Here is a 25,267-nt window from a genome sequence, read left to right as displayed (position 1 = left end):
TGAAAGACACGGCTTTGTAAGAACAAATGTCAATATCTCGACATTAATTAGTACAATTCCTAAACCAGCCAGACCAGGATTTGCTTCCATTTTGAGAACAATCTTAGAAACGCCTAGCTATTTTTACTGACAAAGTGCAAGGTCTTCAGTTTTAATTTGTTCACCTAAATGGAAGTATCTAGAACTAGAACAATGAAAATAAACCGAAACAGAAGATCATCGATAGAGGCTACAGGCATCGGAAATATAGTAAAAACATGTGAACTCTTTACAACATCGAAATTAGTTGTACCAAAACATGTTGTTTACTTAACTCCTTTCCAAAAACAGTCTGTCAAAATTGTATGGAATGAATTTCGAACGAAAGGAAAAGCGATGATGAGATTCTTTGAACGGTGAGTTCCTTAATCTATTGTTTAACCCTAGAATAGAACTACTACTACTACTACCAACAACTCCCCGCAGCACCAAGCCGCCGGAGGCCAACACAGCTACGCACGCTCCTCCTCCACCCCAATCTATTCAAAGTCTCCCTTTTTACACCCTCCCACGAAGTTCCCATTTTCTTTAAATCTTTCTTTATGACATCCTCCCACCCCAGACGAGGACGACCTGCTTTCTGTTTAGCCCTAGACGGTTGGCCGAAAAGAACAATCTGCCCTAGCCATCGTGCTAGCACAACGTGCCCTAGCCACCTCAAACTTTCTTTCATTATAGCCCTAGAGAGCGGTATTGAACCACATTTTTCGTACAGCCTATTGTTTGAAATACGGTCAATCAGCCGGGTACCCAGAATAATCCTTAAGCAATTTCTCTGGAAAACATCTAGCAAATCTTCATCCACTTTCCGGAGCGTCCATGCTTCAGAGCCATATTTGACCACTGTCATCACAGTAGCTTCTAATATTCTAATCTTGGTTTGCAGACTTATCTTCCTGTTCTTCCAAACTTTTTTTTAACTGTAAAAAAGCGTCCTGAGCCTGGGCTATTCTATTTTAAACATCTCCCCTGCTCCCACCATCATTACTAATGATACTACCAAGGGGAGTGAGACTGCCCACCTGTTCAATCTTTTCATTACCCAGCGTCACCTTTTCATCTTCACTTATTCCTAGCCTTAGTGACTTAGTCTTTTAACATTAATTTTCAAACCTATTCTAGCACCCTGTAGTCGCAAAACCTCTACAACTTCATTCATTTTGCTCACACTTTCGTCTAGGATGCTTAAATCATCAGCATAATCTAAGTCCAGGAGAGTTTTTCCTCCCCATTCGATTCCGTAGTTTCCCATTGCCTTTCCTGTGCTCCTTAAGGCGAAGTCCATCAAAATAATCCATATAAAGGGGGATAGAACACAACCCTGCTTAACTCCTGATTTAATAAAAAACCAGCTGCCAATCTCATTTCCTACCTTAACTGCAGCAGTGTTATTCTTGTAGATAGCACTAATCAAGCACTAATTTCAAAAATCCCTAAATTTATGGCGCAAGGTAGAAAGGCGTTAATACATTGAAATCGCTTATATTCCGAGTTGTAACTCACCGAAGACCTTTTCAACTTCGGGTCCATACACCCCAATGAAGATATCTTTATATTCTATAAAGACTTTATATTGATACCTTAGATCCTTCATGTCCCATTCTCGAGTTTTGTTTTTTCGTTTCATTTTTTTTTAGCTTTTCTTCATACTTCTTTTATTAGACATAATAATGCCAGTTCGAACACTAGAGATATAATTGTAATTAAACTAATATTTTGACTTTTTATCAATCAATAAGGGAGAGTCTATCTTCGTTTCTCGACCAGAATTCTGACACCCTTTGTCCTCTCCTGTTGTTGTTATGCACAATTTCAAACACTGTTTTAGTTAATGTCAAGTTGAAGGAGCCCGAGATATCAAGACGTAGTTTCTAACTCTCAAATCCAGCTTCGAGTGACTCATCTGAAAATTTTTGTCTTGTGAAAAAAAAGTGCTCATGAGGAATGAGGGACTCACAATAAGAAACAATTAGCCAAAACTTCAATGAACTGAAGGAATTAGCGTCAGTGACACGGCCATTAAGTGCCCGGTAAAAATTCATAGTTTTTTTTTTGTTTTGTTTTTTTCACTGGTTTGTGCTTTAGCTTTTTTGTAAGCTCGTGAATTTGTATGTTTCTTCAACAGTTCATTATAAATTGCCGCATAAATGCAACATTTCTTTGCTTTTCAGAAATTTATCCAGCCCCCCCCCCCTCCCAAAATACGGGACGTTAAAACGTATCCCAGTGATCATGTGGCATAGACTTGTCTGAAAAAGTGAATTTAGGAGTTTCAGAGACATAAAAGTTACAAGGAGTGACGAACCACAAAGATCCCTAAGATCTGAAAGCAGTAAAACAACCATCAAGTGGGGTTTTCTACTTGTTTATCATGTCGGAGTAACAAAAAAATTGGAGGGCAGCTAGGCCCCCTCACACAACCATTTTTTCCCAAAGTCACTTGATCAAAATTTTGAGATAGCCATTTTGTTCAGCATAGTCGAAAAATCTAAAAAATATGTCTCTAAGGTTGACTTAATCCCCCACAGTCCCCAGGGGAAGGGCTGCAAGTTCCGAACTTTGTCCATTGTTTACATATAGTATAGGTTATTGCGAAATATACAGACATTTTTCGGGGGGATTTTTTCTGGTGGGGGAGGGGTTTTCATAGGATGATCTTTCCATGGAGGAATTTTTCATGGGGGAAGGAAATTTTCCATGAAGGGGGTACCGAATTTCGCAGCATTATTTAAAAAACGATCAGAAACTAAATTTAAAAACTAGTTTTTTTAATTGAAAGTAAGCAGCGACATTAAAACTTGAAACGAACAGAAATTATTCCGTATATGAAAGGGGCTGTCCCGTCCTCAACGCCTCGCTCTTCACGCTAAAGTTCGACTCTTTTTCACAACTATATTTTTTAAAACAATAAAAAACTTTAGCGTAAAGAGCGAGGCGTTGAGGAGGGGACAGCTCCTTTCATATACGGAATAATTTCTGTTCGTTTTAAGTTTTAATGTTGCTCCTTACTTTCAGTTGAAAAAAAATTGTTGTTTTTAAATTTAATAAAATTTAAGGAGCACAGGCTATCAAGGCCTGGATTCAAGCTGTCAAATCCAGTTTCGAATAACTTATCTGAAAGCTTCTGTTTTGTGGAAAAGGCACCTTAGGAGAAATGGAGACCTCACGATTAGAAACAAAAGTAAAGTTTTTAAGAATTTTACAAATCTTGAGAAATTTTACTAGTCAGTTGATTTGCACCGATACTGCAGATATAAGTTGCATAACTTGCGAAGCAATAATCTTTGTTTGTTTTGTTTTATCATCGTTTTTTGCTTTCGTCAGTACAATCTTTTTTTTAAATTAATTTTTGTTCGGTTTTAGCTCTTAAAAATGCGCTGAATCACCATTTCGCAGAAATTTTTGTAATGAGGAAATGGAACTCAACAAGTCACATGAGTTTTTGCTAAGATAGGGCATCATAAATATTTAGGTCTTACATACCATTCCCCTTAAGCTTTCCCAACAACAATCCGAAATTTTGTCAAACAGATATTTCAAGGGGGATACTATCCTTGGTATCTTTGAGAATTGGCACACAAAAAAATTATTGTTTATGAAATACTATCCTGTATGGAATATATAGAAATTTTAGAAGGCTTACAAGCAATTAAAGGAATTGGTACTTATCAAGTATCCAGGTACACACGCGAGAAGCGAAGTTTCGTTAATGCTAAGGAAATAAAACAAAATAGGATGGAAATATAATAGTTCAGAAACAAATTTGGGCTATATATTTGCACATTAGGGTGGGGGGGGGGGGTTAAAGCATAGCATATATTAAATACGTAACCTAACCTAACGTAGGTACCTTTTAGTCCCCCTAAACCCCAAAAAACTAAAGTTTAAATCTTTGTCACGGAGTGAGCAACACCTCACAAGCCAGGGAAAATCTATTTATCAATAGTAGCTTTGAGATTTCGATGCGGTCTTTCTCGCGTGCGTACCTGGACTCTAGACTAGTACCAACGAATTTTAATGCAAAGTCTACAGAATTTACAGGAATTTTGTCAATACTATTGCAGTTTTTCTGCTGCATTATTGCTAAAAATTTAAAGTTTCTCAGAAGAAAGTATATTTCCGTTGTTTTTACTTCTTGTGCCTCAACATTTTATTTTATTATGGCTGGTAGGTTGGGTAGGGGAGGAAGAGGAGCTGGAGAGGTAAGGGTGGGCTGCATGTTTCTGCCGAATTATTGCTAAAAATTCAAAGTTTCTCAGAAGAAAGTATAATTCCGTTGTTTTTACTTCTTGTGCCTTAACATTTTATTTGATTATGGCTGGTAGGTTGGGTAGGGGAGGAAGAGGAGCTGGAGAGGTAAGGGTGGGCTGCATTTTTCTGCAGCATTATTTCTAAAAATTTAAAGTTTCTCAGAAGAAAGTATACTTCCGTTGTTTTTACTTCTTGTGCCTTAACATTTTATTTTATTATGGCTGGTAGGTTGGGTAGGGGAGGAAGAGGAGCTGGAGAGGTAAGGGTGGGCTGCATTTTTCTGCTGCATTATTTCTAAAAATTCAAAGTTTCTCAGAAGAAAGTATACTTCCGTTGTTTTTACTTCTTGTGCCTTAACATTTTATTTGATTATGGCTGGTAGGTTGGGTAGGGGAGGAAGAGGAGCTGGAGAGGTAAGGGTGGGCTGCATTTTTCTGCTGCATTATTTCTAAAAATTCAAAGTTTCTCAGAAGAAAGTATACTTCCGTTGTTTTTACTTCTTGTGCCTCAACATTTTATTTTATTATGGCTGGTAGGTTGGGTAGGGGAGGAAGAGGAGCTGGAAAGGTAAGGGTGGGCTGCATTTTTCTGCTGCATTATTTCTAAAAATTCAAAGTTTCTCAGAAGAAAGTATACTTCCGTTGTTTTTACTTCTTGTGCCTCAACATTTTATTTTATTATGGCTGGTAGGTTGGGTAGGGGAGGAAGAGGAGCTGGAGAGGTAAGGGTGGGCTGCATTTTTCTGCTGCATTATTTCTAAAAATTTAAAGTTTCTCAGAAGAAAGTATACTTCCGTTGTTTTTACTTCTTGTGCCTTAACATTTTATTTGATTATGGCTGGTAGGTTGGGTAGGGGAGGAAGAGGAGCTGGAGAGGTAAGGGTGGGCTGCATTTTTCTGCCGCATTATTGCTAAAAATTTAAAGTTTCTCAGAATAAAGTATATTTCCGTTGTTTTTACTTCTTGTGCCTTAACAGTTTATTTTATTATGGCTGGTAGGTTGGGTAGGGGAGGAAGAGGAGCTGGAGAGGTAAGGGTGGGCTGCATTTTTCTGCTGCATTATTTCTAAAAATTCAAAGTTTCTCAGAAGAAAGTATACTTCCGTTGTTTTTACTTCTTGTGCCTTAACATTTTATTTTATTATGGCTGGTAGGTTGGGTAGGGGAGGAAGAGGAGCTGGAGAGGTAAGGGTGGGCTGCATTTTTCTGCTGAATTATTTCTAAAAATTCAAAGTTTCTCAGAAGAAAGTATACTTCCGTTGTTTTTACTTCTTGTGCCTTAACATTTTATTTTATTATGGCTGGTAGGTTGGGTAGGGGAGGAAGAGGAGCTGGAGAGGTAAGGGTGGGCTGCATTTTTCTGCTGCATTATTTCTAAAAATTCAAAGTTTCTCAGAAGAAAGTATACTTCCGTTGTTTTTACTTCTTGTGACTTAACATTTTATTTTATTATGGCTGGTAGGTTGGGTAGGGGAGGAAGAGGAGCTGGAGAGGTAAGGGTGGGCTGCATTTTTCTGCTGCATTATTTCTAAAAATTCAAAGTTTCTCAGAAGAAAGTATACTTCCGTTGTTTTTACTTCTTGTGCCTTAACATTTTATTTTATTATGGCTGGTAGGTTGGGTAGGGGAGGAAGAGGAGCTGGAGAGGTAAGGGTGGGCTGCATTTTTCTGCTGCATTATTTCTAAAAATTCAAAGTTTCTCAGAAGAAAGTATACTTCCGTTGTTTTTACTTCTTGTGCCTTAACATTTTATTTTATTATGGCTGGTAGGTTGGGTAGGGGAGGAAGAGGAGCTGGAGAGGTAAGGGTGGGCTGCATTTTTCTGCTGCATTATTTCTAAAAATTCAAAGTTTCTCAGAAGAAAGTATACTTCCGTTGTTTTTACTTCTTCTGCCTCAACATTTTATTTTATTATGGCTGGTAGGTTGGGTAGGGGAGGAAGAGGAGCTGGAGAGGTAAGGGTGGGCTGCATTTTTCTTCCGCATTATTGCTAAAAATTCAAAGTGTCTCAGAAGAAAGTATACTTCCGATGTTTTTACTTCTTGTGCCTTAACATTTTATTTTATTATGGCTGGGAGGTTGGGTAGGGGAGGAAGAGGAGCTGGAGAGGTAAGGGTGGGCTGCATTTTTCTGCTGCATTATTTCTAAAAATTTAAAGTTTCTCAGAAGAAAGTATACTTCCGTTGTTTTTACTTCTTGTGCCTTAACATTTTATGACGCCTGAAATCTTTTGACAAAGAAGTGCAGAAAACCGAAAAATTGAAGTGAACAAACAAGTCAAAATTTGAGAATTGCAAGTTACAACTTGAGGCCTTAATTCACAAACTTGAAGGTGAAGTTACAGCTGAATTGTCTCCTCTTTTTATTTCTTGTTAAACACAGCCATAGACTCCGTTAGGGTAAGCATTGGAATTGGTTTGATAGTGGAAAAATAAGAAAATTTTATATCTTATAAGTTATAAGTTTTCACAGACAAACTCTCAAGGTAAAAGTAATTTAGAGGGGTTTCAGGCTTTTTTAAATTCCTTTAAATTTCTTCGCGCAATAAACTTTTGCTGTTAAGGTTAGCCGAAATAATGTTTACTATTTCTAAATCAGCATCAAATGATAATTTTTCCTGTAATTCTCTGTAAATTTCTTATTTAAACGCGTTTCTAATATTGTCCTATGTTTTGGTGTTTACTAGGTTCCTAAGGGGGCTGACAGGGGTAACACTATAAATATAAGCCTCAGATTATTGGTTTTTGACAATGTAGATTTGTATGGTATACTTTCAAGGTTCCCGTCATCTCTACTCTAGGAATCCCACCAAAAAAAGCCATTTTGGTGGTACATGACACTTTATGATGGAGTTATAGAGAAGAATTTGCAAAGAGCAGATATATAGATGAGCTTTAAAATGAACAATTAAACATCTCTCTACGATGCTGCAGTAGTCGGCTAATTCTGCTAATCAGCCCACGATTTATAAAAATTTACTAGGGGGATGGGAGGGAGAGTATACAAGAGCAGCGATTGTAAAACTTAGGTGTAAAGCTTTCGAGCTAAGAAATTACGAAGGTTCTCCCATCCATGCTTATTAGCATTTCTACTAAAAAGGTGGCGCCGAGAATAGCCCTTTTTGGTGCCATATGGTACCTCATGACAATGTTATATGCACTTTATGACGGTGTAGATAATAAGATAATATAGACTTCAAAGTTTTATCACCACTTGACGCGGCTATTTATTGCTTTTTTTTCAATTACAAATCTGCAAAAAATATGCTTAAATAATTAGCAGTTTCGAATTGAGCCTTTAAACATCTCTCTTATAAAGCTAAGAGAGGAAAGGAAATAATAAATGATAAACACCGTTTTTTTAGTCTTTTCATTGGAAAAGGTTTTTTTTTGTATTAGTATTAGAAAACTGAAAAAACAACAACAAGAAGTACAGCTTGGGGTGTCATGTAGCACTTTATGATGGCAAGTCAAGTCTAGTTCGTCAAAAGTGATTAGATATAAAAATAGGTTTTTAAATGAGCCCAACATCTCTACATTTTTGTCCGCCTGCTAGTTTTGGTTGCGGTTATTTAGGGTGGGAGGTATGTTGATGCCCCCTTGTTTCTTACCAATGCCTAGATTTTGAAAAATGCCTTTTTTGGAGACTTTCAATCCGAAAAAAACGTTTTCTACACTGAATATTCGATAATGGAGATTCGAATAGTTTACTTTTTGGTTTGATTCGATGTCATTTTTGAGAGATTCCAGGTTCTTTTTCATGCGTATGTATCGTTGTACATAGATATCAACATGAACATACAACCTATGCAATCAAAAACATGCATCAATGAGCTTTATGGAAGGCGGCTATTTTTATAGTACTTTTTTCTGGTATTTATTTTTGGAAGACTCAAGCGGAAAAGGCTCTGAAACAAAAGTAATATGCACACAAAAATTATGTTTATATTAATAAATTATTATTTATTACACAAGGACAATATTCGCGTGTCCCTTTAAAACCCCCTTTTAAGCCCATTACAGGAAGAGCAGTGACAATCAGCCCGTGGTAAAGAACTGTAAGTAAGGAGCTACTCAGTCCAATAGTAATCAAAATTATAAAAAATGGAATTTTGAAAATAACAGATATGTAAAAAAAAGACTTTTTACGCTGATTATAAATATGTAAAATTCATTAACTTTAATATTACCCATCAAAAATTATAAGAACCAAAAATTTGCTTGATTTTGGAGAAATTGGAAAATATCCCTAAAAATACTTAAACGAATTCTGAAACATGTTTTGCCGGTGATATCTCATATTTTGATTTTTTTAATCAATTTGTCTTTTCAAAAAGGATTAGCTCCAAAAGGTCTAAGAAAAGTCGTATTATACCTTTATATAAATATGGAAATGAGGAACAGATAAATAATTACCGCCATATTTCAATTCTACCAGTTATTTCGAAGATTTGTGAAAAAATAATGCATGATATAATTAGTAACTTTGCGGAAGAAAATGAAATAATACCACCTAGCCAGTATGGATTTCGGAAAGGGCAATTGACGGATCATGCGATTGCCCATTTTATTTATAAAGTGAAAGATTTTCTAGATACGGGTTTTTATACCTCAGCTTTATTTATTGACCTGTCGAAAGCATTTGATACAGTAAACCATAATCTTTTAGTTAGAAAGTTAAAGAAAAATAATTTTTCACCGTGGATTTTTAGTTGGATTGAGTCATATCTATCGGATAGGTCACAGGTGGCTATAGTTAAACCAAATAGATTACGAGAGCACCTACTAGCTTGCGGAGCTCCAAAGGGGTCGATTTTAGGGCCACTCCTTTACCTCATTTATACGACGGATGTAGGAAATTTGAGGAAAGATTGTTTGACAATATCATTCTCAAATGATACGGTTTTATTATTCCGAGTTTTAAGTGCCCTTTTTAAGACCGTGGAGAGCGTGTTGGATGATCTAATGAAATATATCAGGAATAACCGTTTATTGATTAATATTGAAAAAATAAGTTACTTGATTTTTTCTACTATTAAAAAAGTAAACGAAGAACTATATTTAACAGCTGAAGGATGTTCGATATATAGGGTTTCAAAATTTGAATATTTAGGTGTAATCTTTGATGAATTATTGTCAATGAAAGAACAATTAAATTCATTATCTATAAAAATTGCAAGAGGAGCTGGAATTTTGCACCGACTGAAACATTTCCTTTTGCGAACCCTTTATTTTACTCTTGTTTATCCTTATATCCAGTATAGTTGTTACGTTTGGGCTAATTCTTTCTGTTATAACTTAAAGACAATTCAAACGTTACAAAATAGAGCTGTAAAGTCAACTTATTTTAATAAACTTAATCTTAAAGAAGTTTTTCTTAAATCTCAATTACTAACAGTAAGACAAATTTGCCAGCTCCAAACTGCTGCATTCATGTATAAATACTATAATAGTCTAGCACCCCCAGGACTAACACAACTTGTCCTTTTTTCATTTATTGGCATATTATCATGCTTATCCAACGTCGCCATCTACACATTTTTCTCTTATTTCGAATGTTTGTCATACGCAAAGAGCATCTTTATCTATGAAATACGTTGGCGTGAAATTGTGGAACAGGTATTCTGCTGGGAATAAAAGATTATGTTTCAGTTCCGTCATTCCGACACAATTATAATGAACATCTTCTTTCTACTAGTACAAATGAATAATGTTTAGGAGGATTCTCTCTCTCTCTCTCTCTCTCTCTCTCTCTCTCTCTCTCTCTCTCTCTCTCTCTCTCTCTCTCTCTCTCTCTCTCTCTCTCTCTCTCTCTCTCTCTCTCTCTCTCTCTCTCTCTCTCTCTCTCTCTCTCTCTCTCTCTCTCTCTCTCTCTCTCTCTCTCTCTCTCTCTCTCTCTCTCTCTCTCTCTCTCTCTCTCTCTCCCTCTCTCCCTCTCTCTCTCTCTCTCTCTCTCTCTTCTTGTTCTTCTTCTTCTTCTTCTTCTGCTCTCTCTTTCTTTCTGTCTCTTTTTTTTTCTTATGCAGTCACTTTGTTGTTTTGTCAATAATCAGTGATATATTAATATGAATACCTGGGTTCTCCAAGGGCAACACTTAGGCTCTAGAGATCATTGATCAGTCCCTGGAGTTGTGTTTTATTTGTGTGTTTATATTCAATAAAGTTAAAGTTCAAAGTTCAAAGAAGTTGAGCAATCTCAACGAAAATAACACAATCAGATTCAGCATGTCAGCAAAGCCTGCTGTAGAGGATTCAAGCTCTTATCTACAAAAATGTGGAATTTAGTATTTTTTTTACGAAGAAAGATCATGGATGTGTGTTAACGAGTTTATTTTTTGTTATGTTTCTTTTTCCCAGGGGTGATCATATCGAACTAAAGGTCCTAAGAAATCGGAAAGGGCTCACTTGTAGAAACTCAAAGTTCTAGTGCCCTTTTTCTGACCAAAATTTTAAGACATCCACCTGATTCAGCATAGTTGAGAGGTCCGATAACTATGCATTTGGGAATGAGAAGCTCCCCCATAGCCCTAGGGAAATGGCTGTAAGTTATACAACTTGCCCATTGTCGACACATAGTATTTGTTATTGCAAAATATACACAGATTTCTTTGGGAGGAGGATCTATTTTGATGGGAAACCTGTCCCACGGACCTTTTTATTCCAAAATAAAGCAGAATGTTTCTAGTTCTAAGAAAATATGCACAGACGTTTAAACTTATGAAATCGGATTAAAAATTTTCTTAATAGTGTTATCGTCCCTTTATCATGTTTAGGCAATGACCCAAGTTATGTTTCTCTATGTTTCTCTAATGACCTAAGTTATGAAATCGGATTAAAAAATTTCTTAATAGTGTTATCGTCCCTTTATCATGTTTAGGCAATGGCCCAAGTTATGTTTCTCTAAGCAGAGTCTGGTATTGATTCTAAGCTAGTTTATTAACAATTCTTATTGCACCCCTTTTCCGGGGAGTTTAATTGTAGTTTAAAAAATTATGTAAATTTTCATGAGCTAGTACCTTTTGACACTTTGGATGTAAGGGAAGATACATTATATGAGGAAGAATTAGTTTCAGAACTAAAACAAAAGGAATGTAAAGAAAGTGGAGAAAGTATTTAAATAAGAAGTAAGGAGGTGTGAAGTGGAGGCCATGGATAATACTACTGAAGATCTGGAAGATGCAGCCAAATGGCATAATAGTCAAATGTTATTCTGGCATGTTAATAATTTGAGAGGGAATACTCAATTTGGACCTGTGCCGGTTAAAGATGAGAACGGGGCCACAATTAGTGATAAGGAAAGAGTTAAGGAGAGATGGGCAGAACATTTTGAGAATGTGCTACACCGAGACAGAGTTACAGGATAAGATATATAGGAAAAGGAAAACTTTTGTGATACCTTAGATGTGAAGGAACATTTGTTTTGTGAGGAAGGATTAGGAACAGTACTAAAAGGATTAAAAAACAATAAGGATGCTGATAGTGTGGTAAATGAGTTTTTTGGTGGCTCTGAGGTTAGAAATAAGTTACTGAAGATTATGAATATGATTTTCGAAAAAGGGAAGTACCTAACGATTTTAGGAAAAACTTAACTACACAATTGTATGAGTGAGATGATAAGAGTGAGTGTGGTAATTATCGAGGCATTAGTATGGTCTCTGTAGGTAGCAAATTACTTATTAATATGATACTTTTTAGACGGAGAGAAGCTGTAGAGAAAGTTTTAATAGAAGAACAGTGCGGTTTTAGAAAAGGTAGAGGATATGTCGACCAAATTTTCACTCCTAGGTTAAAAATTGAGAAGCGCCTGAGTTGTCAAAAACCTTCGGTCCTCAGGGTGCTAGAATAGGTTTGAAAATTAATGTTAAGAAGACTAAGTTACTAAGGCATAAGTGAAGATGAGAAGGTGACGTTGGGTAACAAAAAGATTGATCAGGTGGGCAGCTTCACTTACCTTGGTAGTATTATTAGTAAAGACGGTGGGAGCAGTAAAGAAGTTAAAAGTAGTATAGCCAAGGTGCGAGTTCAAGGTGCTAGTATTGGTTTGAAAATTAATCTTAGGAAGACTAAGTCACTGAGGCTAGGAATAAGTGAAGATTAAAAGGTGACGTTGGATAACGAAAAGATTGATCAGGTGGGCAGCTTCACTTACCTTGGTAGTATTCTTAATAAAGATTGTGGGAGCAGTGAAGATGTTAAAAGTAGAATAGCCAAGGCTCAGGATGTTTTTTCACAGTTAAAAAAAAGTTTGGAAGAATAGGAAGATCAGTCTGCAAACCAAGATTAGAATATTAGAAGCTACAGTGACGACAGTGGTCAAATATGTCTCTGAAGTATGGGCGCTCCGAAAAGCGGATGAAGATTTGCTAGTTGTTTTCCAGAGAAATTGCTTAAGGATTTTTCTGGGTACCCGGCTGACTGACCGTTTTTCCAACACTAGGCTGTACGAAAAGTTTGGTTCAAACCCGCTTTCTAGGGATATAATGAGAGAAAGGTTGAGATGGCTAGGGCACGTTGTGCGGATTAAGGATGACAGATTGCCGAAGATTATCCTTTTCGGCCAACTGTCTAGGGCTAAACGGAAAGCAGGACGTCCTCGTCTACAGTGGGAGGACGTCATAAAGAAAGATTTAAAGGAAATGGGAATTTCCTGGGATGGTGTAAAAAGGGAGGCTTTGAATAGATTGGGATGGAGAAGGAGCGTGCATAGCTGTGTTGGCCTCAGGCGGCTTGGTGTTGCGGTGAGTTGTTAGTGGTAGTAGTAGTACCATAGCAAGACCCGAAAACAAACCTTTTTAAAGTAAAAAGAAGTTTAAATATTGAGGTTTTCAGCCCCATTGTGGCAGCAAAATCCTGAAATATCATTTCGACAGCCTAACGAAGTTAGGTTTTTAAATTTTTCCTCCTTGTTATTACAAAAATGAAGATTTTTGCCTCCCAGTTGGCTTTTGTGGTAATGCGGACAGATTTCCTTGATAAATCGAAATATAGTTAAATACTTTTAGGCGGTATATGTCATCTGTAAAATCTAACAGAGACCACACAAAGTAACTGAGACTTAGTTACAAATTTGTTTGGAAAAAGAAACAGTCTTAACAATCACAGACTTATTAACAACGCAACTATCAAAAGCCAATTGCAAAAACTAACTTTAAAGTGTTACATCGTCCCAACCCCAATTAAAGCAAGCGGTCCCAACCCCAACCCCAACCTGTGCCCCCCACCTGGATCCGCCACTGAGTTGTAGTATGAAGTACTAGTAGTCTGTATTGCCTTTTTGGCCAATTGATCATCTCCCTATTCATTTCCTGAAAGTTCCAAATTAATATACTTATCATTCCTGAGTTACGCCCGTTTGACGACCCGTTTACACACAACGTGTTTTGACTTATTTCAACACTCCCCTCAACATTCTCAGAATGCCTCTGAAAGGCTCCTGAATCCCCTTCGTCTTTTTAGAAAGTAAGGCCAAACATGCATATCTTTGACAAATGAAACTCAGAGAGGAGAGAAACTAACAAAATGAAAAATAAAATCAAAAAGGGTGAAAAACGAGGATTTTGTCAGCCAGTGGCGAACCATGAAGATGAACAAAATATAAGAAAATATTTCGACAAGGACCTCCGCCAAGTCGTCCTCAGTGCTAAACAAAAAAGAAGACAAAGATAGAGATAAAAAAAAAACGAAAATATAACCTTTCGAAGTTTACTTTACAAAGACAGAACAGACACTGAATAAAAACCAGACAGGAATAAATGAAAATGAATTTACCAAGATGATTGGGCAAGGATCTTTTGCCTTGCAATAGTTTTAGCTGGTCTACAACTTCGGTTTTCATTAGATATGCAAATAGGTTCTTTTAAGTTATACCGGGTGAAAATATTGATTGAGTCCTTCAAGATTAAACTTTCGTAAATTGGGCTTAATGAAATATCTCCAGTATCTCTATTTATTGCTAAATTTTGGTTCATATATTTTTTTATCTCAATTACCTCTTTAAAAGTTTGTGGTACGCCATTTACAGTTGATATTAAGGTTGCCTTGTCAAACAGAACTAGATGGGTCGAATTTACGAAAATATGTGAAGCAAATGCCGAATCATAGTTGTCATTGTTATTTTTTAATTTCAGGGACTTACCCATTGTAATTCTGTGTTCATGCAAACGTTCACCTAGTTGTTGTTGGGTCCTACCAACGTAAAATTTTCCACAAGAACACGGGATTCTGTAGACACCACTACCTAGTACAGGGTCAGTTTTATCCTTTCCTGAGTTGAAAAAGTGTTCAACTATAATAAGTTGAACACTTTTTCAACTCAGGAAAGGATAAAATTGACCATGTACTAGGTAGTGGTGTCTACAGAATCCCGTGTTCTTGTGGAAAATTTTACATTGGTAGGACCCATCAACAACTAGGTGAACGTTTGCATGAGCACAAAATTTCAATAGGTAAGTCCCTGAGATTAAAAAATAACAATGACAACTTTGATTCGGTATTGGCTTCGCATATTTTCGTAAATCCGACCCATCAAGTTCTGTTTGACGAGGCAACCTTAATATCAACTGTAAATGGCGTACCACAAACTTTTAAAGAGGTAATTGAGATAAAAAATATATGAACAAAAATTTAGCAATATATAGAGATACTGGAGATATCTCATTAAGCCCAATTTACAACAATTTAATTTTGAAGGACTCAATCAATACTTTCAACCGATATAACTTAAAAGAACCTATTGGCATTTCTAATGAAAACCGAAATTGTAGACCAGCTAAAACTATTGCAAGGCAAAAGATCCCTGCCCAATCATCTTGGTAAATTCATTTTCATTGATTCCTGCCTGGTTTTTATTCAGTGTCTGTTATGTCTTTGTAAAGTAAACTTCGAAAGGTTAGATTTTCGATTTTTGTTTTTTTTTCCTCTCTCTTTTTCTTCTTTTTTGTTTAGCACTGAGGACGACTTGGCGGAGGTCCTTGTCGAAATATTTGCTTATATTTTGTTCATCTTCATGGTTCGTCACTGGCTGACAATATTCTCGTTTTTTCGACCTTTTTGATTTTATTTTTCATTTTGTTAGTTTCTCTCCTCTCTGAGTTTCATTTGTCATGTATAGCCAGTGTGGTCTAAGAATGTATATGCATATCTTTCTGAACAAAATATACTATGTATAAACAATAAACGAATTGCCTAACTTACAGTCCTTGCCCTGAGGGCAGTGGAGAGTTTGACATTCCCAAAGACACAATCATTGAACCTTTCAACAATGCTGAACAAAATAGCTCTCTTAGATTTTGATTGGATGAGTTTTGGGGAATAATAGCCTTGAGGGGAGGGGTGGTTGCCCTTCATTTACTTTTGGCTCTTAAAAAGGACACTAAAAATTCGGACTTCCTATCAAATGAAGCCCATCCGAAGTTTATAAGATTCTCTAGTGATATGATTTTTTTTAACTTGTTCATTTTATTCAGTTGAATTTGACAATGAACGAGGATCAACTTGAAAGCTGGATTTTAAGTTCAATTTTAATTTTTCATTTCCCATTCTTTAATTTTTTTAAATGTATAAAGATATAAGGAATTTCCGTTCGAGGGGGGGAACTGCCCTGTTATGAAAGAGGTACAATTTACATGGCCGTTATAAAAACAAAAGTGGTATCTATGCAGGCAGGGTGATTTTTGACTATCTCTCCTTCTGATTTTTGACTCCTTCTGTAAACTATTCATAGGTTTAGAAAATTGCATAAAGACAAGTCTACATCTACTCGTACTATAGTCTTCGGAAGCAACAAATCTTTCTGTAATTGGTTTGAGTAGGATTTTCTTTTAAGATTAAATGCATAATAATTAAATATGTTATTGGTTAAATGGATTGACACCTTTGCTAGGAATCCTTATCGTTTAAAATTTAGTGACTTTTGTTTCATTTTGCGCGCAAATTTAGTTGCTTTTTTTTATTCGAAAATTTGTTCCTAAATGTATTTTAGGATAAACTTATTCCAAAAGAAAAATATCCTAAAATATATTTCCCGTTTCCCATCCACCACTGGCTATTCTGGTGTCTCTGTTGTTTCCTTTGAAGGGGGATCTACACTTAAAAGGAGAATTTTTTTCCCTTCCAAGTGTTTCAACATACCTTTTAAATGTACAATTAACTCAGTTTATGGTTTTAGGTTTTTCCTACAGTATCCCGAAGAAAAAGACTTCAATGAAAAAGAGATCAAAAGAGTCGAATCCAGCCTAGACGATATTTTAAGAAATTTGGAAGACAGGAACTCAATTGATTTCATGTTGGAAGTTCTAGCAAACCATTACAATACCAGAGGAATCAGAAGAGATGGCTTTGAAGTTAGTAATTGAGAGATGAATTAAGGAAATGAATATTCAATGACATTACATGACGCTTTTTTTCCAACAGGCTAGATAGTTACCCATCCAAATATTTTCTAGTTTTGTCGATAGGGAAATTTTAAATGATTACAATAGAGTTTACAAATAGTATTTTAAAAAAATATACAAACTTTGTACATAGATATTTTCCAATATAAAAATTAACGGCTATATTAAAATAAAAAAAGCGGAAACAAAATCATACGGATTGCTGGTTCAATAAGAGCTTTCTGTGAAAAAAAAAACGTTTTGGTAGATCAGAAACGAAATTGTTTATCACATTTACCTCATCCTCAACACAGACTTCAATTCAATTGTCCCATTCTATCCCTTTCTCTCGCCAATAGTACCTGAAAGTTTCAACTTTATCCCCCTAGCCGTTGCCGAGATATTGCAGATTTGTTTGTTTTTTATTACTTTGATACATATGTGTTTCAATATATCTCTTTCCCCCCGAAGTCCAAATTTAAGGTCCAATTGACAATCCCCACAACCCTGCCCGAGAGTGTTAACTCGTTCGGCATGGTGATTCTCAATACATTGCGGATAATTTGAAAACTCTGGTGCATATAACGTTTTTAAATTACTGTGGTGTGCGTGCCATTTACAGATTATACCCTTGTGGAAATCCGGTACAATTCCTTGATACAAATATCTTTCAATATATCTCTTTCCTCCTAAAGTCCAAATTTAAGGTCCAATTGACAATTCCCACAATCCTGCCTGAGAATGTTAACTCGTTTCGCATGGTGATTCCCGATATATCGCAGATATTTTGAAAACTCTGAAGCATTTAACGTTTTTGAATTACTGTGGTGCTCGTGCCATTTACAGAGTATACACTTATGGAACTCTGGAAATTCTGACCAAGCGAACCCTAAGAGGTATTCTACAAAATAAAAGAAAAAACTGTGAAGAACGGTTAGCCTAACCTGACTTAGGGTCATTGCCCTTGGGGCTGTGGTGGCTATACCCCGAAGGCAATAGGATTTTATTTATAATTCTTTAACGTACACCAGAGGTTCAAAGAAATAACTTAAAGCATGAAGGTTGTGCACACTAGCAAAAGATAGTTTACATCCCCTTGGCCAAATATCTATAGTTAAAGACAGGTAAAAATCCTCCAAGTCTTGTCCCTTACTTATTGGGTGGTGAATATAGTCCATACATCTTATATGCGTAACCTCCCTGGCCCACTATTTTCCCCAACCGCTATTTTCCCCAGTGCGCTTCTGCTCTATGAGGATTTTACAAACTATACCATTCGTTCCAAATTTGAACCAACGGTCCCATGGAATTAAGATTTTTGGTAAATAAACCAACTTTTCCTTACTGACTTTAAAGAGCCTAAAAAGTGGAAAAAATGTGCTAAAAAGTAAAAATCTGTAAAAATTTGGGAAAGAGCTAAGTTCAGTAAATTTCGAAGAGGTTTTAAATATTAATGATAATGCCTCCAGTGCCCTTGACCGTCTCATGGCTATCAATAGCCAATTTATGATAGAATATGCGCACTTGCAAAGCCCACGACTATCTGCAAATATGACTACTTGTGACTGCGACTACTTAAGACTACGAATAATTGCGCCTGTGACTAACTGAAACTGCAACAACTTTTGACTGTGACTGAATCTACTTGTGACTCCGAGTACTAATGCAACACGACTACTACTGCGGCTACTTGCAATTGCGAGAGCAAGAAATAGCGACTTCACATGAGACAACTCGTGACTGCAGCTTCTACTACTTGTAACTATGACTTCTACTATTATACTGCTTCCACTACTGCGATTGTACCTGTGACTGCAAATTTAAATGCAATTTTTTACTATTACAACTAGGACTATTGAACTAAATCAAAAGAGTTTAACACCATCTTTATAATCAAAATGACAAAGTGCATTCAGATTGTCAAAATTATCTGCAATATTTCACAAATGGTAAGAATATTAAGTAAGACATTTCATGGAACACTAAGGGGGGGGGGGGTAAACAAAACCAAAATACACTATATGCATACAGGTTGTCAAAACGCTATGGCTTCAGCCTTCAATATTTCAAGAGCAGTTTGGGAAGACAATATGTGTATACCAATTGTTAATGGCACAGCTGCAATACCTTAGGGATGGTTAAGATTATTAAGTTAAAACTTCCAGGAAGTGTGATTGGAATTTTCAACTAAATCAAAAGACACAATATACATTCTAGTTATCATATTGGCATATCTGTACTATCTCAGGAATAGCTAAAGGTATTACACTGAAACTTACAGAGATTGTTGAAGGGGATGTTGGACTTTATCAAAATACAATTACATGCATCCCAGTTGTCAAAAAAGGGTGTTTACAATATCTCAGGATGGCTAATGGTTTTTAATTGAAACTTCCAAGACATGTTGAACTATATCAAAAGATACTGCGTACGTCCAGCTTGTTAAAATGGTGTGTGCAATGTCTCAGGAACAGTAAAGGATATTAAGTAGATATTCTCAGAGAAAGTTGAACTCGATTAAAAGACATTATGCGTATTCCGATTGTCAAGAAACTTATCTGTAGTGTTCCAGGAACGGCTTATGGTATTTAGTCAGAACTTTCAGGAAACATTGAGAGAGACGTTGAAATCAATAAAAAGACACTAATTAGAAATAGTAAATTAAAATCTGATATTTTAATTCTTAATCCGAAGACGTGAAAAACAAACGAAATTTTCATTATATTAACCAATAATAAGATTTTGGTAATCAAAACAAATGGAAATTAATTAAAAAGAATTTTTTCTAAGAATTAAAAAGAAAAAGAAAAATAATTTTTTAAAAGAAAAGTGAAGAAGTATGTAAAACTTGAGACCAGCAGAATTAAAGTTCTCGAATGCTTCAAACTCAAACGACCAGAAACAACATTTAAAGAGTAAATGAGCCCCCCCCCACATAGACGGGGGGGGGTTTACTAACATAGATTTGACCAACACAGACGAACAAATAAATCTTAAAACAAGTAAAATTAAAATGAATATTTGATTCAAACTTAAAACGAACTAAAATTACTACAATCAGGAATTTGGCTAGTACTTCCGTCCCCCTCCCCTAACCATAATAGTTCTAAAGACTATTGCGTCATTTGCACTTTACTTAAAAAATTATATAATAAAAAAATTTCTTACATTTACAATATTGAAAAATAAATAAAATAGTGAATAAAATCTCGAATTGTTGAGATTTTGAGGCATTAGTGTTTTATATATCAAATATTCAATTTATTTTCATTAGTTATTTACAGTCATCTTGATTGTTATATTGATTTATTTCTCATTTGTCTTTGAGATTTTCAAACAGTTCGTGGTAACGAACTGTAAGTAAGGAGTGACCCGGCTCAATGGTAACCGAAACTCTAGAAAACGGGTTTTTGATACCAATAGATATATCAAAAGAATCAGATTTTAATGCTTGACTTCAAATATATAATTTTCATCAAGTTTAGTGCTACACATCAAAAGTTACGCGCCTGAGAAAATTTGGCTAATTTTCCGAAAAAGGGAGAATGACCCCTCGAAAGTTACAGGAACTAAATGAACATTACACCATTAGATTCAGCATATTCATCATATTCAGAAAACCCTCCTGCAGAGGTCTCAAGCTCCTATCTACAAAAATCTGGATTTTTGCATTTTGCCATAAGAAAGATCACGGATGCGTGTTTATTTGTTGTTTTTTTTTGTTTTTTTTTTCCCAGGGGTGATCGTATCGACCCAGTGGTCCTAGAATATCATGGGAGGGCTCATTGGAACGGAAATTTAAAAGTTCTAGTGCCCTTTTTAAATGACCAAAAAAATGGAGGGCAACTAAGCCCCCTCCCACGCTTATTTTTTTTCCAAATTCACCCGATCAAAATTTTGAGATAGCCATTTTGTTCAGCATGGTCAAAAATATGATAAATATGTCTTTTAGGATGACTTAATCCCCCGAAGTCCCCAGGGGGAGGGATAAAAGTTATGAACTTTACCCATTGTTAACATATTGTATTGGTTATTGGGAATTATACAGACGTTTTCCGGAGGTTTTTTTTCGGGTTGTGGGGGGGCGGAGGGGTGGGTTATGTTGGAGGATCTGTCCATGAAGGAAGTTTTGGGAAGGGAAATTGCCATGAAGGGGGCGCCGGACTTGCCAGCATTATTTATTGGTTATTGGGAAGTATACAGACATTTTCAGGAAGGATTTTTTTCTGGAGGGGGGGGCTAGAGGAGGGGGTTACTCTGGAGAATCTTTCCGTGAAGGATGTTTCTTTGGGGTAAGGGACATTTCTATGAAGGGGGCGCCGGATTTCCAAGCATTATTTAAAAAACGATCAGAAATTAAATATAAAAAAAACAAGTTTTTTCAACTGAAAGTAAGAAGCAACATTAGAACTTAAGACGAACAGAAATTATATCGTATGTGAGGGGGTTCACCCCCAAGTCAATACCTCGCTCTTTACGCTACAGTTTGTTTTAGTGCTTTCAAAAGAGCTATCTATTCTAATTAAACGGCCTTTGTGATTCAGGGGTTTGTGAATCAAATTTTTGTTAAACTTTTAACGTAAAGAGCGCGGTATTGATTAAGGGAAGAACCCCCTCATATACGTAATAACATATACGTAATAAAAAAACAATTAAAAAAAACAAGCGATACGGCTCAATAGTAACCGAAACTTTTAAAAACGAAATTTTGATGCCAATAAATGTATCAAAAGAATGGGCTTATAATGCTGATTCTAAATATATAAATTTTATTTAGTTTAGTATTACTCATCAAAGGCTACGAGCCTGAGAAAATTTACCCGATTTTTTAAAGAGGGGGAAACATCCCCTACAAGTGAAAGAATTTTAATGAAAATCAAACCGTCAGATTCAGCGTATCAGAAAACCCTATTACACAGGTTTCAAGCTCATATCTGCAAAAATCTGCAACTTTGTATTTTTTGCCAGAAGAAACATATACGATTAGAGAAGTTAGTTACGAAAGTTAATTTGTAAATTACGCCATAACCAAATTTAGAGATATCCATTTAGCAAAAGAAAAGTTAAATTTTTATGCAAATTTTGTTTACGTATTCAATGACGGTGAGCCAAAATAAAAGCTGCATTAACTAAAAAACGATCAAAAATTAAATAAAAAAACAAGTTTTTTAAACTGAAAGCAAGGAGCAACATTAAAACTTAAAAGGAACAGAAATTATTCCGAATATGAAAGGGAATGTCCCCGCCTCAACGCCTCGCTCTTTATTCTAAAGTTTGACTCTGTCTCACAACTTTATTTTTTAAAACAATAAAAAACTTTAGCGTAAAGAGCGATGCGTTGAGGAGGGGACAGCCCCTTTCATATACGGAATAATTTCTGTTCGTTTTAAGTTTTAATGTTGCTCCTTACTTTCAGTTTAAAAAACTTGTTTTTTTTATTTAATCAAAAACTAAAACACACTGTTAAAAGTATATATTGTTTTCACTCAAAGGCAAACAGTGCAATATGCTTTTAAGTTGGTTTTTTTTTTTTTTTTTTTTTCTAATAACTGAGAAATGACTAAAACTATAGTCAAAATTAGTATATCTATGAAAAGCCAAACTTTCATTTTATCTATAACATGGCGCCCTATTGAAAACTAAAAAAGCTCGAAGAGAAAAGTAAAAATGAATGTATTTGCCAAAAAATAATGATAATAAAAATCGGAATTTCATGGCACCTTTGGTTGAAATTTAGGACGTTTGTTACAACTCCAAAAATTTTCTCAAAAATTGTAAAATGACTATGATGCGTATGGCCCAGATTTAGCCCCCTGATTTAGTATTATTTACTTATCTCAGGAAGAGAAAAGCGCAGTCAGCCAGAAAAAACTTGAGTGTGAAATTAAGGACACAAAAATGGCAAGCGCAGTCCTGTATTAACGTTTTCATTTATAAGACGTTGAACCTTAACAGTGTTTTGGTAAATAGCGACGAAGACCATCCTACCTTTTCATAATAAACAACAAAACATAAGTAGAACAATAGGGACTCTTTTTTTCTATAAAACAGGAAAAATGCGAAGTCTGTAATGAAGTTCCAAAAAATTTTTAGATTTAATGATTGTATTTTAGTGTGAGTTTCTTTTATATCTTTTCATTTGTTTTGCTGAGGACGGCCCTTGGATATATGGCCGAAATATCCTTTTAGCTTTTGCATTCCACTGTCTTATAGAAAAAAATTCCATATTGTTCTACTCGTATTTTGTTTTTATAAGACCTTTGGATAGAAAGAACTTGAAAAATGTATCTCTCACATAAGAAAAGGTAAAAACAAACTCACATAAGGGATAAAAAAAGCTGTGATAGAATTGGGAAGAGCAATTAGTCTATTTTAGCTCATGCTGCGGTATGATATACGTCTTAGATTTCACCCTTCTCAACCTAGCACGTACCACAGGGAGAAATCGAGGATAAAATCCTAAAATAGACTGTTCTGATGAACATGAGGCCATTACAAAACAAGACGACCCCTCCCCCGCCAAAAAATTAACATTGCTACTTATATGCCTAATCTCGGCACTTTGAAATGAAAAACTGCTGCCAGGAGGTTTGTTCTAAGCGTTTAAATATGACTCAAAAATTTATAGACTGTGTGATAACTTTCTTTATTCTCTTACAGAGATTCTCCTTTGTCTTCTTAGAATTTATTATGGAAGAACTAGAAGGCGAAGTCTCCAAATTTGACCTTGAAGCCTGGGCTGTCGCATTGAGGATCCTAGTCAATATAATAGGGTCATATTTGTAACGTTTTTTACGATATTTTAATAACAATCAATTCTATGATATTGAATTAAGTGATAAATACTTGATTGTATACTGAAGTAGAATGATAGCTATATTTAAACCTCAAATGTGAAAAAAAAACCACCGTGGTAAAGAGTAGCTACGTCCCCTATAAGTTATTTCTTTTCATTTTTTAATAGATTCCACAGTACTGGGAACGTAGTAGTTATTTTTTTTCCCAGCGCCACCTTGCACGGAAGGGGTGGTCACATAAAACTTTAGAGGGACTCGTTTGATTGGTAGTTGAAATTTCTAGTGCCCTCTTCAGAAATCAAAATTACCAGGGGTCAACTAGCCCCTCTTCTGTGTTCTTTTTTCCTCAAAGAAATCCAATAGAAATTTTGAGATAGCCATTTGTCCAAAATAGTTCAAAAGTCAAATAGCAATGCCTCAGGGGTTGAGGTAACCGACCTGAGCCCCTGAGGCAAGGGCTGTAAATTATGCAAGCTGCCTTGTTAACATATAAGGTTTTATGATTGGCAGCGCAATAGCGCTGCCTAAGTAAAGAGGGATGTGGGCTCAATGTATTTTGTTTTCACAAAAGCACTTGATCTAGAAGGAGTTGGCGTAGAAAATTCGAAAGAAGCTCATTCGCTTGGAAATTAAAAGTTTTGGTACCCTTTTTATGAGTCAAAAGTGATTGGAGGGCAACCAATGCCCATTTTGCACCCTCAATTCCCCAAAACACATTCTATAACAATTGACATAGACATTTTGTTCAGTATAATTGAAGGTTTCAGTATTTATGTCTCTATGGATTTCAACTCACCCTCCCCTCACCTCATCCCCCCCGAGCCCTCGGGGCAGGAGCAGTAAGCTGTAGTATTCGTTCATTGTTTGCATATACTATTTAAGGTGGGCATTTTTGAATTTTAGTGTCCAAAAAGAAGAAGGCCTTTCAGGTGAACCTTTCAAAAAGTATTGAGGGGAGTGTTGAACCAAATCGAAACACGATGTGCATACGGGTGTTCAAAAGGGTGTAACTCAGGAATGAATAAGTGCATTATTTTGTTTCCAGGAAATGATAAGGGGGACCATCAATTGACCAAAAAGGCAATATTTGCACTCTGCTACTACTTCTACCATTACTACTAATACTACTACCACTACTACCACTAATTCTACAACTAACACCACTACTACTACTATTACTACTGCTACCACAAGAACTACTGCTTCTTTAGCGAGTACTATCGAGGCTGAGGGTATTGAAGTGAAAATTTGAGGAAATGTTGAGGGGAAAGTTGAACTAAATCAAAAAATACTATTTGCATACAGATTGTCAAAAGCACATATCAGCAATATCTTTGGAACAGCTTACCATGTCGCCATGAAACTTCCAGAACATGATGAGGTAATATTGAACACAATCAAAACACGCTTCGTACATGCTGGTTTTCAGAAGGGCGCATCAGTAATATCTAAGGAGGGTATTAAGTCAAAACTTTCAGGGTATGTTGAGGAGGATTTTGCATAGTGAACTGGAGTGCCACGATCCACCTTGCCGTTTTTAAATGTCCCCTCCCTTATCATTGATCGAAATTTTGAATATCAATTTTGTTCAAAATAGTCAAAAGATCCAAAAACTATGCCTACGGGGATACCAGGGTTTATGCAGTCCAGGAGCAAGGTTGGTTTATTATGCAATTTGTCTACATGCAGGATTGGGAAGGCGCTAGAACATCGACACTTCAGGACCACTACTGTCATAACATCGATAAAAAATTAGTCAGAACATCGACACGCCAGGACATTGATAGTAATAAAATTAACACATCAGTTCAT

General features: G+C 35.9%; 2 protein-coding genes across 3 annotated transcripts in view; one reads left to right on the top strand and one right to left on the bottom strand.

Moving 5' to 3' along the window:
• The window catches only part of LOC148940116 (uncharacterized), a 307,698-nt gene that overhangs the window by 88,112 nt on the left and 194,319 nt on the right, over positions 1-25,267 (bottom strand). The window lies entirely within an intron of this gene.
• On the top strand, positions 14-25,196 carry LOC148940119 (uncharacterized). Its single transcript, XM_089105949.1, has 3 exons — positions 14-395; positions 16,454-16,628; positions 23,319-25,196. The coding sequence occupies exons 1-3, from the start codon at positions 169-171 to the stop codon at positions 23,442-23,444; spliced, it is 528 nt and encodes a 175-aa protein (XP_088962075.1). The 5' UTR covers positions 14-168; the 3' UTR covers positions 23,445-25,196.

Source organism: Artemia sp. Qi Xiang Cuo, chromosome 20 (assembly GCF_049724085.1).
Source record: "Artemia sp. Qi Xiang Cuo chromosome 20, ASM4972408v1, whole genome shotgun sequence".
Taxonomy (NCBI): Eukaryota; Metazoa; Arthropoda; class Branchiopoda; order Anostraca; family Artemiidae; genus Artemia; species Artemia sp. Qi Xiang Cuo.
Note: the sequence above shows the minus strand (reverse complement) of the source record. Positions and strands in the feature narration are given on the sequence as shown.

Coding starts and splice junctions, on each gene's coding strand:
- LOC148940119 (XM_089105949.1), top strand. CDS start 169: ATGGAAGTATCTAGAACTAGAACAATGAAAATAAACCGAAACAGAAGA. Junction 396..16,453: donor ATGATGAGATTCTTTGAACG/GTGAGTTCCTTA, acceptor TTATGGTTTTAG/GTTTTTCCTACAGTATCCCG. Junction 16,629..23,318: donor TCAGAAGAGATGGCTTTGAA/GTTAGTAATTGA, acceptor ATTCTCTTACAG/AGATTCTCCTTTGTCTTCTT.